At 45.3% G+C, this 19,781-nt stretch overlaps 1 protein-coding gene across 1 annotated transcript in view; it reads left to right on the top strand.

Annotated features, from left to right (window-relative positions):
* The first annotated feature begins 1,368 nt into the window (after window positions 1–1,368).
* LOC126278890 (vesicular inhibitory amino acid transporter) overlaps window positions 1,369–19,781 on the top strand; it is a 128,154-nt gene continuing 109,741 nt past the window's right edge. The window contains exon 1 of the mRNA XM_049979165.1: window positions 1,369–1,818. Within this exon, the coding sequence (XP_049835122.1) occupies window positions 1,369–1,818 (450 nt within the window). The remainder of the gene's footprint in view (window positions 1,819–19,781) is intronic.

The following is a 19,781-nucleotide window of genomic DNA, read 5'->3' as shown; positions in this document are numbered from 1 at the left end:
GTCTGTCAATTTGTATCTCTCTATCTACATTATTCCGTGATTTATTCAGTTTTCAAATTTATACCGACTTTTTGATCACCCGGTACTTCGGAGACGACCGAGCAAAGTCGAGTGACAGTCCGGGCTTGGGTCCGCACGCGGCCAGCGCGCGCTGCACGCTCGGCTGGCCTTGGTATAGGGTGTAATGCCCGCTCGCGAAAAGGGCAGTGTGTGGGTTTCGGGCAAGTATCGGGGGTGACTTGACGCGTCATAAGGGTGACGCAGACGGGGAGAGCGGGGGCGGAGCTACGCCACTAAATGGGACTAGCAGGGGCGCGTGGGCGTCCGCGGACGATTAACGGCGACAGAGATTGTGGGTTTTGGTGGCGCTGGCGATGAGAGAAAGGGGCGGCGAGGGGGTAGGGGGCTCGGAGGGGAGAGGAAGTAAGAGAAAGGGGTGGCGTAGGAGGCGCCGGGGTAGTGTGGAGGCGGCGGAAAGAGGGCGAAAGCGGGGGGGGGGGGGGGGGGGGGCGCAAGTTGCCGGTCCAGCGGCCAGGCGGCGCTGGCGGCGCGGCGGCGGCGCCATTGATCGGCCGACCCGGCTCCACAGGAGAGGCGAGAGGCTGCGAGGCGCGAGAGCAGCTGCAGCCGCAGTGCCGTCCCGACGTCCACGAGCTCCGCCGCCGGCCGCCCCCGCCATTCGCGCCGCCCGTCACCTCGAGCCGTCACCTCGGCCTGCCGGTGGTCGGGGAATCGTCCAGGCGTCGCCCCTGCCGCAGGCGAACGCAGACAGTGAGTAGCGACGCAATAGAGCCGGCGCCGCCGTCGGCCCCCGGTGCGCCCTAACGGCTGCCTCCGCCGCTTAAACGCCCCCCGAGCGTCGCCGCAGCAGCTTAGAAATGGGTCCCGGTGTGGCGGACGAAATGAGACCTAGCCGCGCGCTGTCCTCGGCCGTCGAGCAGCAGTGAAGAGCGTACGAGAACGAGGAGCGGCAGCGGCCTATCGATCTGAAAAAGGAAGCCGGTACCGCCACCGTTTGTCGAGGCCACGGCTTCCCGTTCGTGTTTCCTCCCGCTAACCCTCGACAAATCGATGTATCGGCAGCGGAGGAGGAGCAGCGGCGCGTTTAAGATCTCGTCAGCCGCGCCACAAGAAGCAGGCACTGACAGGGAGGCGGCCCCACAGCAGTGACAGCCGGCACGAGCAGTAGCGAGGAGAGGGTCGTATGCCGCACGTCGTCTGAACCTCGCGGAAAGCGGCCGACACGACTGTAAGAGGAGGAGCTGGGAGCGAAGAGGACGGCCGAGAAGACAAGTGGAGAGAGGCAGCGGCGCGGGCAGATGCTGACGTAGACTGCCCGAGAGAGACCGGTGAGCGTTACGCGGCAGGATGGCGCAGTTCGGCAGATTCCGCATCCCGACGCTGGGGGCGGCCGTCAACGTGGCGTGGGAGACGCTCAAGGCGACGGTGCCCGAGTCGAGCCCGTGCCTCGACCTGATCCGCGGCGGGGGCGGCGCCGGGGGCGGCGGGGGCGCCGACCGGAGGGGCGGCGGCGGCGGGGGCGGCGAGCGCGTGCGGTTCGCGCAGTTCGGAGGCCCGGGGGCGGCGGCCGGCGCCGAGACGACGGAGCTGGCCACCATGTCCGGCGGGCCGCAGGCCGACGGCGCCGCCCCCGCCGTCGCAGAGGACGGCTTCGGCTACCAGCGGGCCGACAGCTTCGCCAGCGTCGACTTCGCCGAGGGCGGCGGCGGGGGCGGCGAGAGCGGCTACGAGGGCGGCGGCGGGAAGCACAGGATCAACGAATGGCAGGCCGCCTGGAACGTCACCAACGCCATACAGGTAGGCAAGCCGCTGCCGCTGCCGGCGTACCTCCCCTAGAAGTCACAATGCAGCTTGTCTCTGCCTCTGATGGCCTGGTCCTGGCGGCAGCACAATTCTTCAACACAGTTATCTAGACATTCCCTTCACCACTACAGCAATTTATATCACCAACACAATACACTTTTAATTCAGATCCCTACATCCACATCTACGAGCGACGTCCAATAAGTAATACAACACATTTTTTTCGTGGCCTGTTTCGGTTGAAAAAGTGCTGAATTCGATGTGGGACATCGTGGAATATCCCCGCTTCCGCCCCCATAGTTTCATGAAGTTCGGATAGGTCGCGCCGCTGTACGCAGCCTTCAAAATGGCGTCTGTGATGGAGGTGCATTTCGAGCATTGACTTTCTTTTGGCGGAAAACCAGAGCATCGCACATATTCACAGGCACTTGCAGTACATCTACGGAGACCTGGCAGTGAACAAAAGCACAGTGAGTCATTCTACATCTACATCTACATCCATACTCCACAAGCCCCCCCCCCCCCCCAACGGTGTGTGGCGGAGGGTACCTTGAGTACCTCTATCGGTTCTCCCTCTTATTCCAGTCTCGTATTGTTCGTGGAAAGAAGGATTGTCGGTATGCCTGTGTGTGGGCTTTAATCTCTCTGATTTTATCCCCATGGTCTCTTCGCGAGATATACGTAGGAAAGAGCAATATATTGCTTGACTCCTCGGTGACGGTATGTTCTCGAAACCCCGTACCGAGCTACTGAGCGTCTCTCCTGCAGAGTCTTCCACTGGAGTTTATCTATCATCTCCGTAACGCTTTCGCGATTACTAAATGATCCTGTAACGAAGCGCCGCGCTCTCCGTTGGATCTTTCCTATCTCTTCTATCAATCCTATCTGGTACGGATCCCACACTGCTGAGCAGTATTCAAGCAGTGGGCGAACAAGCGTACTGTAACCTACTTCCTTTGTTTTCGGATTGCATTTCCTTAGGATTCTTCCAATGAATCTGCTTTACCGACGATCAACTTTATATGATCATTCCATTTTAAATCACTCCTAATGCGTACTCCCAGATACTTTATGGAATTAACTGCTTCCAGTTGCTGACCTGCTATATTGTAGGTAAATGATAAAGGATTGGGCGAGTGTCTGTTATCATTGCAACGAGGTCGCACAAACGTGTATGATTTTTCGCGTGCCCGTGCGATCTCCCGCTTTCCGGCCGGCCGCGCACAGCTGTGACTCCTGCAATTTTGGAACGTGCTGACACTCTCATTCGAGGTGATCGACGGGTCACAATCAGACACCGCGCTGCGCAACTGGGGAGGTTAATGATGCAGAAAGACGTTGCCCCGGCGTCGACCAGCAGAGTGGTACAGGCCTTCCCTGTAAGGTGGCTTAAGGCTGTCGCATTGAACAAAGATTATGTTGAAAAATTAGGTTTTGTAGCGAAAAGAATGGAGAATAATATGGTTTATTGGAATCCTATTTAAAACGAGCGTGCTTGCAGAAATAGATATGTTCCATTACTTATTGAAACGCCCTCGTATGATTCTTTCCTTCATTTCATTACTAACACAATGTTCTACACGTGTCATCCTCTCTGCGTGATGCAATACCACAACTGCTTATTCATACTCCACTGTTAACCAGAAACATTGTCGTTAATTTTTTAACCTGACTGAATACTCCTCATTCTGTCTGTCGTGCTACTTTCTTGTGACACAACACTTCGTTGCGATAAATTTCTCCTTGTATAAATTACTTCTGAAATTTTTATTTTAGGTTTTTGATGTCGAAATTCTGCAATCTCCTCTCTTGTTCCCATGAACCACGGACCTTGCTTAGGTGGGTCGTGTGTCTCACTATACAGACAGCCGTACAGCAAATGCAGCAGCACTGGAGGAGTATCTGTGGAGACAAACACGTGCTCCTTGAACGAGAGACAGCAGACTTTTCAGAAGTTGCAGAGACAACAGTTTGGATGATTGGGCTGATCTGGGCTTGTAACACCAACCAACATGGCCTTGCTGTGCTGCTATTGTCCACCGCTGAGAGCGAGGGAAACTACAGCTTTTACGTTTCCCGAGAACATGCAGATCTTCTGTGTGGACCAAACATGAATGAATCGTCTTGAGTAAAGTATTCCAGAGGTAAAATAGTATCCTCCATTCGAGTCTCTGGGTCGGTACTACCCAGCAGGAGTCTTCATCAGGAGAAACAAAAATAACATTCTATGTGTAGGAGCATGGAATATTAGTTTCGCTAATTGGGTTGGTAGATTTCAGAATTTAATAAGAAAAAAGACAGATGTAGTGGAAATTAGTGAAGTGACGCATCAAAATCTACAACACTTCTGGTCAAACGAGGGTTTTCCAGAAGCAACTCTAAAAATGAATAAGAAAATTGTAATGCAGATAACCCGCTACGAATAGCAGAGTAAGCACTTTATCGTAACCAAGAAAGATACGAAGCCAACACCCGCAATAATTTTGAAAGTCTGTGTGCTAAGTAGATCCGCAGTTCATGACGAGATTGAAAAAAATGTATGCTTCGATAACAGAAATCGCCCAGATAGGAATTAGAAGGGAGAAGAAAATTTAATTGTGATAGAAGACTGGAATTCGGTACTAGGAAAAGGAAGAGAAGGAAAAGTTGCAGGTGAATACGGACTGGGGGAACGGAATGAAATACAAAATCGCCTGGTAAAATCCAGCGCTGTGTACAATTCAATTAACGCTGTCACACACTTTAAGAATCATGAGAGGAGGGTGTGTAAGTGAAAGAGACTTTGGGGCACTGGAACGTGTATTCTGACCGTAATTTACAGATCATGAGCTGCAGAATAAAATTGATCAAATTGCAGAAAGGGGGGAAATTACTGAGTTACACGTTGCATAGATTGAAAGAAGCAAAGGTTTTTGAGAGTTTCAAAGGAAACATTTGGCAACTATTGACGGAAACAGGGAAAAGGAATTCAATAAAAAACAAATGGGTAACTTTTGAGAAATGAAACAGTGAAGGGAGAACAGGATCAAATATGCAATAAGACATGACCCAGTAGACATCTTTCGATAAGACACTAGGTATAAAACCTAATGGCGAAAGGTGAAATTATAAAAATGCAGCAAATTGAGCATGCAAACACAAATACAGATGTTTACAAAAATGAGACAAAATGAAAAAGGAGAATTGCCTGGAAGAGCAACGAAAGACTGTAGAAGCATAAATGACTAGCGGAAAAATAGGTGCTGCCAGTAGGAAAATTAAGGAGTAAAAAGTCCTTTAAAATATTGTGCACATTAAGGGGACATTGTACGGGAAATTCGTTGAAATTTGACATTCTCTGTTTTCTAACCCATAATGTACTTTGGACTTCCTGAACATTTTGGTATATAATACATTAAAATCAGACAATTGTGAGACCTTCAAATAATATCTTGAAAATTTCGCGGCTACGCATGTACTACCACAGTTGAGCAATCATATCTTCGGAACTACACAGTCTAGAAGGCTGTGAATTGCTTTGTTTTGTGCTTACTGCTACGTACCAGAAACTGGCATTGCGAATAAACAAATCAGTCCTTTGTTTCTGATACTAGTTTTCGTTGAAAGTAGTGTGATTATCGGCTATTTTTGTAGTAAGCAAACTCCTATTGCTTTTTATATGTAAATAAAATGACTAAGCGTAAAAGTAACTTCAAGAAAAGCAAATTTGTGGGTAACAAATATGTGAGACCTGAATTTTCTTCTGAAGTACTTGAGAACATGGGTGCTAGCAGTAACGGAAACCATGATAATGTTTCTGAAGTGACCGCGCCCCCTAGTGCATCGAAAAGGAAAGTAATTTTAGAAACAGATGACAGTGGTAAAAGTAATGATATTATGGACAACGTCATTATTGATCTGCAAATCCTTGCACGTTCTTTCTGAAACTGTCTCTTGTTATCTTTGTGGTGGTGAAGTTAAACTTTATGAGGATATTGGAGCTAGAACAGGTGTTGTGTCTAAATTAATTATTAAATGTCAGAAGTGCAAAAACGAAAAAGCATTTCATACTTCATCAAAGTGTTCAGGTAATGAATTGCATGAAACTAATGTGAAACTGTTCTATGGCCTTAGATAATTGGTAAAGGTGCAAGGGCTGGTAATGTTCTCTGCACTGTGCTGAATTTGCCAAAACCACCTTCTAGGTATACGAAATATGTAACAGCAGTTTGGGGCTCTGTGAATGCTGTGGCTGAAGATTCAGTGGTTGCTGGTACATCAGAAGCTGCTGAACAATATGAGGGTGACACAGACATCAGCACTGCTGTGGATGAATCCTGACAAAAGCGTGGGTTTAGTTCTAAAAATTGTCTTACATCTGCAGTAAGTATTGACACTGGAAAAGTTTTGGATTTTGAAGTTCTCAGTAAGCATTTCCAAGGTTGTACAGTGAACCAGAAGAACAGATTACTTCATAACCAGCAGTGTATAAAAAATATGATGGCACAAATGGAGGAATGGAGGTAAAATGAGCAGTTAACATTTTCCAGTGTTCGCAGAAGGAGAGAGGTGTCAGATATGTGAATTACAGGTAATGGAGACAGCAAGGCTTTCATTGCAGTACAAAACAGTAAGCCGTATGATGTTCCTATATAAAAACTTGAGTGTGCGGAGCATGTCAAGAGAAGGACGGGAGCACGTCTGCGTAACCTAAAAACCAAGCTGAGTAACACAAAACAGTCTGATGCCAAGACAATAAAATGTGCTGGAAGACTAACGGACAAAGTAATTGATGAATTACGGGAAAATTTGGGAAGACCATTAGATATAATTGTGACAATTTAGAGAAAATGAAAAGAGCTCTGTGGAGCACTTCTTTCATCGGATATCAACCGATGAAAAGCCATTTCATGCTTTGTGTCCACCTCCACCAAACACTTGGTGTAAATATAGGCAACCTGAACTTTCTGGCACCTTGCATGAATTTACACATAAACATTCTCTTCCTTTGGTAGTAATGAAGGCAATCAAATCTATTTACAGAGATTTGGCAAATCCTGAGCTACTAAAGAAGTGTTTGCAGGGGAAGACCCAGAATGTGAATAAGTCCCTCAGTAATTTTGTGTGGTGCCGTGTACCTAAAAATGTATTTGTTGGCCTTATGACTCTAAAGTTAGCAGTGTCTATAATAACTTTTAGGGTGGGAACTATGAAAGACTTAAAGTTCTGGAGAAGTTAGGGGTAAGATTTGGAAAGACTACAGCTAAAGGACTGCGGGAACTGGATGGGCTTCGTATACGTGAAGCAGAGTTAGCTGCTCAGCAAATGACAAAAAAAAGCAAGAAAGAAAAGGAGGAGGCAAGCACTGGGCCGTCGTGACACTGAAGAAGACACAGACAATGGGCCAGGGAAATTCTAGTGCATAAAAGACGCAGAAATGTAAGTTTGTATAAAAATTTATAATTAAAAAAAATATTACACCTCAATATCTCTGAACTACATTTTTTGTCTATATATGAAGGTAGTATCTGTTCCCGAAAGAACTGTTACTGTCAATGACCATGCAGCTTTCGCTAGAATGAAATGATAATTAAATGGACACCATAGCTGCAAAGAGGCGTTGATATACTTCAAGTGGAAATGTTGAAAATTTCGGGAACATATTCTACCTTCATATATAGTTGGTTATGACCTGTAGATTAAAACTGAAGAAACTGCAAAAAGGTGGGAATTTAAGGAGATGGGACCTGGATAAACTGAAAGAACCAGAGGTTGTACACAGCTTCAGGGAGAGCTTAAGGGAACAATTGACAGGAATGGGGGAAAGAAATACAGTAGAAGAAGACTGGGTAGCTCTGAGGGATGAAGTACTGAAGGCAGCAGAGGATCAAGTAGGTAAAAAGACGAGGACTAGTAGAAATCCTTGGGTAACAGAAGAAATATTGAATTTAATTGATGAAAGGAGAAAATATAAAAATGCAGTAAATGAAGCAGGCAAAAAGGAATACAAACGTCTCAAAAATGAGATCGACAGGAAGTGCAAAATGGCTAAGCAGGGATGGCTAGAGGACAAATGTAAGGATGTAGAGGCTTATCTCACGAGGGGTAAGATAGATATTGCCTATAGGAAAATTAAAGAGACCTTTGGAGATAAGAGAACCACTTGTATGAACATCAACAGCTGAGATGGAAACCCAGTTCTAAGCAAAGAAGGGACAGCAGAAAGGTGGAAGGAGTATATAGAGGGTCTATACAAGGGCTATGTACTTGAGGACAATATTATGGAAATGGAAGAGGATGTAGATGAAGATGAAATGGGAGATATGATACTGCGTGAAGAGTTTGACAGAGCACTGAAAGACCTGAGTCTAAACAAGGCCCCCGGAGTAGACAACATTCCATTGGAACTACTGACGGCCTTTGGAGAGCCAGTCCTGACAAAACTCTATCATCTGGTGAGGAAGATGTATGAAACAGGCGAAATACCCTCAGACTACAAGAAGAATATAATAATTCCAATCCCAAAGAAAGCAGGTGTTGACAGATGTGAAAATTACCGAACTATCAGTTTAATAAGCCACAGCTGCAAAATCCTAACACGAATTCTTTACAGACGAAAGGAAAAACTAGTAGAAGCCGACCTCGGGGAAGAACAGTTTGGTTTCCGTAGAAACACTGGAACGCGTGAGGCAATACTGACCTTACGACTTGTCTTAGAAGAAAGAATAAGAAAAGGCAACCCTACGTTTATAGCATTTGTAGACTTAGAAAAAGCTTTTGACAATGTTGACTGGAATACTCTCTTCCAAATTCTAAAGGTGGCAGGGGTAAAATACAGGGAGCGCAAGGCTATTTACAATTTGTACAGAAACCAGATGGCAGTTATAAGAGTCGAGGGACATGAAAGGGAAGCAGTGGTTGGGAAGTGAGTAAGACAGGGTTGTAGTCTCTCCACGATGTTATTCAATCCGTATATTGAGCAAGCAGTAAAGGAAACAAAAGAAAAATTTGGAGTAGGTATTAAAATTCATGGAGAAGAAATAAAAACTTTTAGGTTCGCCGATGACATTGTAATTCTGTCAGAGACAGCAAAGGACTTGGAAGAGCAGTTGAATGGAATGGACAGTGTCTTGAAAGGAGGATATAAGATAAACATCAACAAAAGCAAAGCGAGGATAATGGAATGTAGTCGAATTAAGTCGGGTGATGCGGAGGGAATTAGATTAGGAAATGAGACACTTAAAGTATTAAAGGAGTTTTGCTATTTGGGAGCAAAATAACTGATGATGGTCGAAGTAGAGAGGATATAAAATTTAGACTGGCAATGGCAAGGAAAGAGTTTCTGAAGAAGAGAAATTTGTTAACATCGAGTATAGATTTAAGTGTCAGGAAGTCATTTCTGTAAGTATTTGTATGGAGTGTAGCCATGTGTGGAAGTGAAACATGGACGATAAATAGTTTGGACAAGAAGAGAATAGAAGCTTTCTAAATGTGGTGCTACAGAAGAATGCTGAAGATTAGATGGGTAGATCACATAACTAATGAGGAAGTATTGAATAGGATTGGGGAGAAGAGGAATTTGTGGCACAACTTGACCAGAAGAAGGGATCGGTTGGTAGGACATGTTCTGAGGCATCAAGGGATCATCAATTTAGTATTGGAGGGCAGCTTGGAGGGTAAAAATCGTAGAGGGCGACCAAGAGATGAGTACACTAAGCAGATTCAGATGGATGTAGGTTGCAGTAGGTACTGGGAGATGAAGAAGCTTGCACAGGATAGAGTAGCATGGAGAGCTGCACCAAACCAGTCTCAGGACTGAAGACCACAACAACAACATTAGTTAAAACACGGCTTCCCGGCCATTGGCCTTCTTGTGCGAATGCACATGCTATGCCCAAACTCTTACGGGACTTGGTAGATTAATCTGCCACGAGTAATGAGTATGATGGGTAAACATCTATCAGGCGCACTACGAATGTAGTCGTGTGGATGTGTTGGGGATTTCTCTCTCACGGGGAGCGTGCAAGGGATAAGTTCCTGCAGGGGCACTACCCTCTTTTCCCTCGGTGGCTCAGATGGATCAGCCGGCACGGTAGCTCAGCGTGTTCGGTCAGAGAGCCCGTTGGCCTCTGTAATAAAAAAACTGAGTGGAAGGATCAACCACCGTACTTGAACAGGATGTCTTGCGACGTCCGCAACGACCAAACACAACGATCAATAACGAACAAAATGCAAAAAAAAAAAAAGGTGGATAGAGTGTCTGCCATCTAAGCAGGAGATCCCGGGTTCGAGTCCCGGCCTAGCCACATATTTTCATCATGTCCCCTAGGAAGTATATCAAGGCCTCTTTGCAGCTAGGGTGTCCATTAATTATCATTTCATACATTTTTAAATAAATTACGCGTTTTCTAAAAAAATTACTGATGGTAGAGACACGAAATTTTCACAGCATGCCAAGTGTGAGATTCAAAACATATGGAAGTAGAATAATTAAAATATCCTGAGTTGTTTTGTTCTTATGTTCAATTACTTACAAAATTCTGTCAAAAAATTGAGTGCTTGAAAAAAAAAGATAACATGCCCCACAATACAATTTTAGTAATAATTCTGTTTCAGTGTATCTAGAGAGGTGGCTTCAATAATTATGGAAAATTATAAGTTGGTGCCTTGAAACGTTTCCAAGTTAATGGGTCACAAAATTCGATAATTTAACATTGGCGGCGTAGGACATACAATGTCCCATTAAAAGATCAGACTGAAAATAAGTACGAAGCAAAGAAGAGAAGGCTGAAAGATGGAAGAAGTATATCAGGGGTCTATATAAGGGAAATGAATTTGAAGACAATATTGTAGAAAGAAAAGAGAAAGTAGACGAAGATGAGAAGAATTTTACAGGGTACTGAAAGAGCCATTTCGAGACAAGTCACTGGAGTAAACGACATTCCACTAGAATTATCGACTTCCTTGGGAGAGCCAGCCATGACAAAACAGTTTCACCTAATGAGCAAGACACATGAGACAGGCAGAATACCCTTAGACTTCAAGAGGAATGTACGCGGTCACGTCAATATGACCAACGGCTTTGTTCGGCGACAACGTGCAATAACCACTCACAGGCGGCAGGTGGCAGCACCAGCAGTGGATGATATACAGGGTGGTCCACTGATCGTGACCAGGCCAAATATCTCACGAAATAAGCGTCAAACGAAAAAACTACAAAGAACGAGACTTGTCTACCTTGAAGGGGGAAACCAGATGGCGCTATGGTTGGCCCGCTAGATGGCGCTACCATAGGTCAAACGGATATCAACTGCGTTTTTTAAGAATAGGAACCTCCATTTTTTTATTAAATATTCGTGTAACACGTAAAGAAATATGAATGTTTTAGTTGGACCACTTTTTTCGCTTTGTGATAGATGGCGCTGTAATAGTCACAGTCATATGACTCACAATTTTAGACGAACTGTTGGTAACAGGTAGGTTTTTTAAATTAAAATACAGAAAGTAGGTACGTTTGAACATTTTATTTCGGTTGTTCCAATGTGATACATGTACCTTTGTGAAGTTATCATTATTGAGAACGCATGCTCTTTTAGAGTGATAACCTGTAAATACTACGCTAATGCAATAAATGCTCAAAATGATGTCCGTCAACCTCAGTGCATTTTGCAATACGTGTAACGACATTCCTCTCTTCAGCGAGTTGTTCGCCTTTCGTAATGTTCGCACATGCATTGGCAATGCGCTGAAGCATGTTGTCAGGCGTTGTCGGTGGATTACGATAGCAAGTATCCTTCAACTTTCCCCACATAAATCAATCCGGGGACGTCAGATCCGGTGAACGTGCTGGCCATGGTATGGTGCTTCGACGACCAATCCACCTGTCATGAAATATGCTATTCAATACCGCTTCACCCGCACGCGAGCTATGTGCCAGACATACATCATCTTGGAAGTACATCGCCATTCTTTTATGCACTGAAACATCTTGTAGTAACATCGGTAGAACATTACGTAGGAAATCAGCACACACTGCACCATAATCGATAAAATGGGGGCCAGTTATCCTTCGTCTCATAATGCCGCACCATACACTAACCCGCCAAGGTTGCTGATGTTCCACTTGTCGCAGTCATCGCGGATTTTCCGTTGCCCAGTAGTGCATATTATGCCGGTTTACGATACCGCTGTTGGTGAATGACGTTTCATCGCTAAACAGAACGCGTGCAGAAAATCTGTCATCGTCCCGTAATTTCTCTTGTGCCCAGTGGCAGAACTGTACACGCCGTTCAGAGTCGTCGCAATGTAATTCCTGGTGCATAGAAATATGGTACGGGTGCAACCGACGTTGATGTAGCATTCTCAACACCTACGTTTTTGAGGTTCCCGACTCTCGCGCAGTTTGTCTGCGACTGATGTGTGGATTAGCCGTGACAATAGCTAAAACACCTACTTGGGCATCATCATTTGTTGCAGGTCGTGGTTGACGTTTCACATGTAGCTGAATACATCCTGTTTCCTTAAATAACGTAACTATCCGGCGAACAGTCCGGACACTTGGATGATGTCGTCCAGGATATCGAGCAGCATACATAGCTCATGCTCGTAGGGCATTTTCATCACTATAGCCATACATTAACACGATATCGACCTTTTCCGCATTTGGTAAACGGTCCATTTTAACACGGGTAATGTATCACGAAGCAAATACATTCCGCACTGGCGCAATGTTACGTGATACCACGTGCTTATACGTTTGTGACTATTACAGCGCCATCTACCACAAAGCGAAAAAAGTGGTCCAACTAAAACATTCATATTTCTTTACGTACTATACGAATATGTAATAAAAATTGGGGGTTACTATTTAAAAAAAAACGCAGTTGATATCCGTTTGACCTATGGCAGCGCCATCTAGCGTGCCAACCATAGCGCCATCTGGTTACCCCTTCAAGCTAGAAAAGTTTCGTTCTTTGTAGTTTTTTCGTTTGATGCTTATTCCGTGAGATATTTGGCCCGGTCACTATCAGTGGACCACCCTGTATAAAGTGTGTCGGGGGAACACGGAAAACAGCGCAATCGTTATTGTAATGAGGAAATGGAGCGTTTTATCTGACGTCCAAAAGGGCATGATGATGGCTTTCGCGCGTTGGGTGGAAGTACTTCGGAAACGGGCAATTTTGTAAACTGTTCTCGTGTCGACATGGTTAAAGTACTGTGCATGGTAAAATGCCGCTAAGCAAACCGGAGCCGAGGCAACTGTGGTACATTATAAGCCATAGATGACAGGGGGGAATGACCGCAACGGGGATGGATACGCACGAGTAGACTTGCAACTGTTGAGTAACTGACTGCTCAGGTAAACCAAGGGGCTAACAGCAGCGTATCCTCAACTGTTGTTCAGCGCCCATGTTGACTGATGTTCACTGGCGATGAAGGCTGGTATTTGCACGCCAGTACCGCAACTGGACGTCCATTAAGTGGCGACTGGTTGCCTTTTAGGGTGACAAATGGCCATTGGCGTGTACGGTGCGAAACGTCTGAATGCAATCATCTTCAACAATCGTCTAAATGATTCCAGATAGAGGAGGGAGCGTTATAGTTCAAATGGCTTTGAACACTATGGGACTTCACATCTGAGGTCATCAGTCCCCTAGACTTGGAACAACTTAAATCTATCCAACCTAAGGACATCACACACATCCATGTCCGACGCAGGATTCGATGCTGCGACCGTTGCATCAGCGCGCTTCCAGACTGAAGCGCCTAGAACTGTTCGGCCACAGCGACCGGAGGAGCTTTATAGTCTGGAAAATGTTTTCGTGGCATTCCCTGGGTGATTTCGACATATTACGAGGCACAGTGGATCAATACATGTATACTCCATCATTGGGGACCATATCCATCCCTATATGCAGATTTTTTTCCCTCGGCACGATGGCATCTACCAGCAGGACAGTGTGACGTCTCACACAGATCACGGGGTGTGTGCCTGCTTCGAAGAGCAGCAGGATGAGTTTACCGTTTTCTCCTGATCACTAAACTCCCCATATTTAAACCCAATCGAGAATCTGTTGGGATCACCTCGCACCGAGAGTCTTCGACCGAGAAAACAAGCGCAGCTGGCCACCGCATTGGAGTCGCGAAGGCCCCAAATCCTTGACGATACTTTTTGACATTCGCCCAGCCGCGGTGGCCGAGCGGTTCTAGGCGCGTCAGTCCGGAACCGCGCGATTGCTACGGTCGCAGGTTCGAATCCTGCCTCGGGCATTGATGTGTGTGATGTCCTTAGGTTAGTTAGGTTTAAGTAGTTCTAAGTTATAGGGGACTGATGACCTCAGATGTTAAGTCCCATAGTGCTCAGAGCCATTAGAACCATTTTCTTGACATTCTTCCCGCATGTTTCGCAGCGGTTCGCACTGCTAAAGATGGTTAGTCAGGTTTTGGACAGGTGGTCACATTACTATGAGTGGACAGTGTACTATACTGCAGGGGAGCAAGTCTTGGCCTGTTCAAGTGTAGGCTTTAGTCTAAACAAAATTAGAACAATTTTTTACAGTTACTGAAGTAATATCAGACAAAATAAAGAGACTTTCATTAGAAATAAACAAAAGATGTTCCATGGAAATCATTCAAATCCATGTACTAATGTGCTGTACTCTGAAAAAAAGGTAGAAATTGTCTACGAAGAGTTATAGAAACTTACAAATAGCAGAAAATCCCTCAACAAAATCTCAACGGAAGATTGTAATCAGAAAGTAAGATTCTTCAGGCGAATAATTCGAATATGTTATGAGAAGTGACGCTGGCCTTACGTTTGTAAAAGTTGCCAAGTGGAGCAACATATTAGGCTCGTCAGGGAACAAACGGAAGTTAAAATGAAATTAATTTGTTTGTATTAGATAAAATAAGAAATGGTGAAGGATGCGCTGATCTTAACTCGTTTTCAAATATAATGTGATCATAGAGTCGTAAACAACAGGACAACAGCAGGTAACAGTAATACATTCATCAGGCAGGAGGAAAGAGATGGTGATTATGATAATTTATTTTGGAGTAGGGAGGTATACAAGATTCAGTTAAGCAAAAACCTCAGCTTTGTAGGAAATGAAGGTTATACACAGACAAAAGCAGCAGTTATTTAGCGAAATTACTTATGAAGGCAATGAAAGATGTTGCATGACTAAGGTAAAGAAAATCTTGGATGGAAGAAGGCACCGACTGAAGAGAAGGTGAGAGTTTGGAGCAGTATATAAGAGGAACACGAAAGAATGTGCTAATTTAAGAAGAACTCTAGAAGGTGTAATGAGGGGAATTTGGTATGAGGAGTAACCGAATACAATGAGAGGTTTTATTCCAGCCTCTTCATCTCCGAGTAACATTTGGATAGGAAGCCCTCAATTATTTGTTGTATAGATTCCAATTTCTGCTTCCCCTCCCCCCAATCATCGTGCCTCTTCTCGTAATGAGTATTTCCTACACATTTGTTTCCTCGTCTATTCTGCAAAGAACCTACTCATTTTTCATTTAATAAGTTCATTTGATTTTCAGTATATTTCTGTAACTTCATCTTTGGATATGTATCCACTACTGGGTGGTTGGGACCATGTGACATACTTCACCCCGTCCATCGCTGTGATATTAGGTGTTCAACGTCTTTCTGTTACACAAAGTCTCAAACCTTCGAGCCCCTTACTTCCCAGTTTTCCCACAGTCCATGAATCACTTCGACACAGCGGTGAGCTCTATATTTTCAGAAATTTCTTCCTCGGATGAAGGCCTATGTTTGACACCACCAAATGCCTTTTCGCGAAGAATGCTCTCCTTGCCTGTGCTAGTTTTGTATACCCTCTGCTTTAGAGGTGGCAGAGTTCCTTCAGTTCGTTCTAAGTAGTCCCCAATCTTGATGTTCAGTTTGTCTGTAATCTCTTTTTTACTAATCTTGATTACGTTCGTATTTCTTCAGTTTGCTCTCAGCTCACGCTATGTACTCATAGGACTGTTTGTTGTGTTCAATCCGCTGCAGAATTATGGAACATGTTTTATGCTCACGTACTGTGACGTTTTTGGAGAACGAAAATTTCCCCTGTAAAAATCATCATGGATTCCGAAAACGAAGGCTATACACAGACAAAAACAGCAGTTATTTATCGAAATTACTTATGAAGGCCTGAAAGATGTTGCATGAGTAAATAAAAGAAAATCTCGAGTGGAAGAAGGCAGCGACTGAAGAAAATGTGAGAGTTTAGAGCAGTCCATAAGAGGAACACGAAATAACATGCTAACTTAAGAAGAACTATTTGGTAGTGCCTTCGAAAGTATGCAAGAAGGTGGAATGAGGAGAATTTGGTAAGAGAAGTAACCGAATACAATGAGAGGTTTTTCTGCAGTCTCTTCATCTCGCCGGCCGAAGTGGCCGAGCGGTTCTAGGCGCTAAAGTCTGGAAACGCGCGCGGGCATCGATGTGTGTGCTGTCCTTAGGTTAGTTAGGTTTAAGTAGTTCTAAGTTCTACGGGACTGATGACCTCAGATGTTAAGTCGCATAGTGCTCAGAGCCATTTGAACTCTTCATCTCAGAGTAACACTTGGTTAAGAAGCCCCCAATTGCGAAACTCAGCTTACTGTGCTCCTCAATGAGATCAAGTGCCACGTAGGCAAGGGCGCTGGTGTAGATGCCGTGTTCCTTGACTTCATGAAAGCATTTGAGACCGTCCCCCACAACCATTTAGTGAAAGAAATACGAGCTTACCGAGTATCGGAACAATTGTGAGACTGGATTTAAGACCTCTTTGCAGATACAACCCAACATTGCACAGTAAGTAACATTGAAAACAAAACTGTGCAAACATTCCAAATATTTTGTAGATTTTTGTGTAGTTCAATAGATGAAACGGAAAGAAACATAATTAATAATGAAAATAACAACATTTCAGAAGTAATGCCAGATGAGATTATAAAGGCATTTCAGGTGTAAATAAAGGTAAGGCGTTTGTAGATGAAGGTGTTTGAATAAAAATGGCTAAATCTGGAAGCAAAAGAAACGCAAAAGGAACTTGTTAATTTGTTTACAGAATTTCATAGGAGAAAGGTAATTCGCTAAGGCAAGAACAGTGCTGTAATTATCCTACTTCACAAGAAAGGAAAAATGCGAGGCGCAGAATAACTGGACACCCGATAGCCTCTGCAGCGTAAACGAAATTATCACCGGCCCCGCAGGAAACACGCTGGATTTTATTCAGCCAAAACAACAGGTCGGCTTTACACGTAAATGTAGCGCAACATTTCATGTGAATGTTGCGAATGAAATTATAGAATGGAAGAAATGATCGTCAGTCACCACTTTGGCAGGGATTCATAGGTTTTGAGAAATCATTTGGACTCAGTGTCAACTAAGTCTGTACCAGCATCCGTGACTGGAAATGGAGTAAAAAATGTCCTACGAACATGTGTCCGAAAATGCATCGTTGCCACGGTAGGTGGCGTTGACGAGTGAAAGTTCCTCTGACCGCGTGCCGTGTTTTGCTTGTGTGCTGCAGGCTGTGTGGATTGACGCAGTGTACTGTAAGCAGCAGCCTGGTCTGGTATTTATGTCGGGAAGAAGCGAAGACGATGTTTGTGGAAGGCCAAGCAGATGGAAATAGTCGAGAGGTAGCATGGGTATACCAAAAAAAAGTATCCTCACAGACACCAACCACATCAAACATTTCAAGCGTTTGTGTGATCATGGGTCCTCTCAGACAGGCACACAATCGTAATTTGACTTACACCAGCGAGCCACTTTCCTGGAGCTTATACTAGAGTTCATCTCAGTATGCTGTACAATCCGGTCCTCCAAATCTGGTGTACGCACAGTGCCCGCTTCCATACACGTTCGTCTGTCTGAAACGTCCCATGATCACACAAACTCTCAAAAACGACTTGAAATGTTGTGTGATGTGGTTGGTGTCTATGAAGGTACTTGTTTTGGTGCAGCCTTGCTGCCTCTCGATCGATTCCAACTGCTTGGCCATACACAGTCATCGTCTCGGCTTGTTCCCGACGCGAATACCAGATCATTTTGCTGCTTACAGTTTGCTGCATCAATCACAGAGCCTGAAACATACAAGGAACACAGGGCATCCGTCAGGGGCGCTATCTACCGTGGCAGCGATACATTTCCGGACATAATGTTCATAGGACCTTTTTTCTACCATTTCCAGTCAGGAATCCCTCTCTGCAATGTGTCGGTTTTATTAATGTTCATTCTGCTCATGCACGGAGGTACTATATCATCATGACTATTCTGAGAAGATGTACATGCTAATGGAAAAAAACGGCAGCAGTTTCATTTTGCTGAGGAGAGAATTGCAGCTAATAAAATGTAACGCGGCCTCTAGCTTTGATAAGCATCCGTAGGACGAGAAAGAGAACAGACTAGTTTCCTCAGGTATGCCACATCCAGCTGAATCTGCTCACTGACGATTATACAGCCACCGAATTGTGGGGATGTTGACTACCATGTTTCACCCACTGTTCAGAATAGTCCCAGCTATATTCCATAGGACGGATCAGTCAGCGGACCACTCGAAGGCCGTTAGGGTGCCTGGGCGTTCGTCACACCGAGAACATCCTGGTCCATGTTCACGGTAACATGAATGAATTAGCCCAACCACAAATCAGCAGACAACTATACTCATGCTCACAAATTAAGGATAATGCTGATACATGGTAAAACTACGCTCTGGTGGGCGGTTTGCGGGTTTAAGTCACCTCGGGGTATTACCATGCGGATCATTTGACCAGCGGTCGTCGCACAGTGGCGCTGGCAGCAGTCGACACACGCAGTGGTATGTTGGTGCATGTCAGAGTACGGTGCAACGAGTAAGTATGCAGATGTTTACAGACGTGCTAATGGTGACTGTGTGTTGAAATTGGCTCAAAGAACACATAACGTTATGAGGGCGACTGGAGGCTGGTCCAACAAAGCAGGTCGTAGCATGGGTCCTGCGTGTGCCACAAAGTGTGATGTCAAGATTATGGCAAACATTCCAGCAGACAGGAAACGTGTCCAGGCGCTCCTGTAAGTGACGTCCAGAGTGTACAACATCACAGAAACACCGATATCTGACCACCAGTGCCCACATACGCCCACGGAGTACTGGAGGAAGCCTTGTTCGGGACCTTACCGCAGCCACTGGAACAGTTGTCTCCAGACACACAGTATGCAGACGACTGAACAGACATGGTTTATTCGCCCAGAGGCCTGCAAGGTGCATTCCACTGATCCCTAGTCACAGGAAAGCCTGTAAAGCCTCGTGCCAAGAACACAGTACATGGTCATTGGAACAGTGGCCCAAGGTTATTTTCACGGACGAGTCCAGGTATAGTCTGAACAGTGATTTTCGCCGGGTTTTCATCTGGCATGAACCAGTAACCAGATACCAACCCCTTAATGTCCTTGAAAGGGACCTGTATGGAGGTCGTGGGTTGATAGTGTGGGATGGGATTATGATTGATGCGCACACACCCCTGCATGTCTTTGACAGAGGAACTGTAACAGGTCAGGTGTGTCGGGACGCCATTTTGCACCAGTATGTCCGCCTTTTCAGGGGTACAGTGGGTCCCAACTTCCTCCTGATGGATGATAACGCACGGCCCCACCGAGCTGCCATCGTGGAGGAGTGCCTTGAAACAGATCAGGCGAATGGATTGGCCTGCCTGCTCTCCAGACCTAAATCCCATCGAGCACATCTGGGATGCTCTCGGTCGACGTATCGCTACAGGTCTTAAAACCCCTAGGACACTTCAGGAGCTCCGACAGGCACTGCTGCAAGAATGGGAGGCTATACCCCAACAGCTGCTCGACCACCTGATCCATAGCATGACAACCCGCTGTGCGGCCTGTGTACGTGTGCATGGTGGCGTGGCGATCATATCCCATATTGATGTCAGGGTACATGCGCAGGAAAATAGTGGCGTTTTGTAGTACATGTGTTTCG

The sequence above is a fragment of the Schistocerca gregaria genome, chromosome 6 (genome assembly GCF_023897955.1).
Source record: "Schistocerca gregaria isolate iqSchGreg1 chromosome 6, iqSchGreg1.2, whole genome shotgun sequence".
Classification (NCBI taxonomy): domain Eukaryota; kingdom Metazoa; phylum Arthropoda; class Insecta; order Orthoptera; family Acrididae; genus Schistocerca; species Schistocerca gregaria.
The sequence above is the reverse complement of the archived record's forward strand: the minus strand, read 5'-3'. Positions and strand labels throughout refer to the sequence as shown.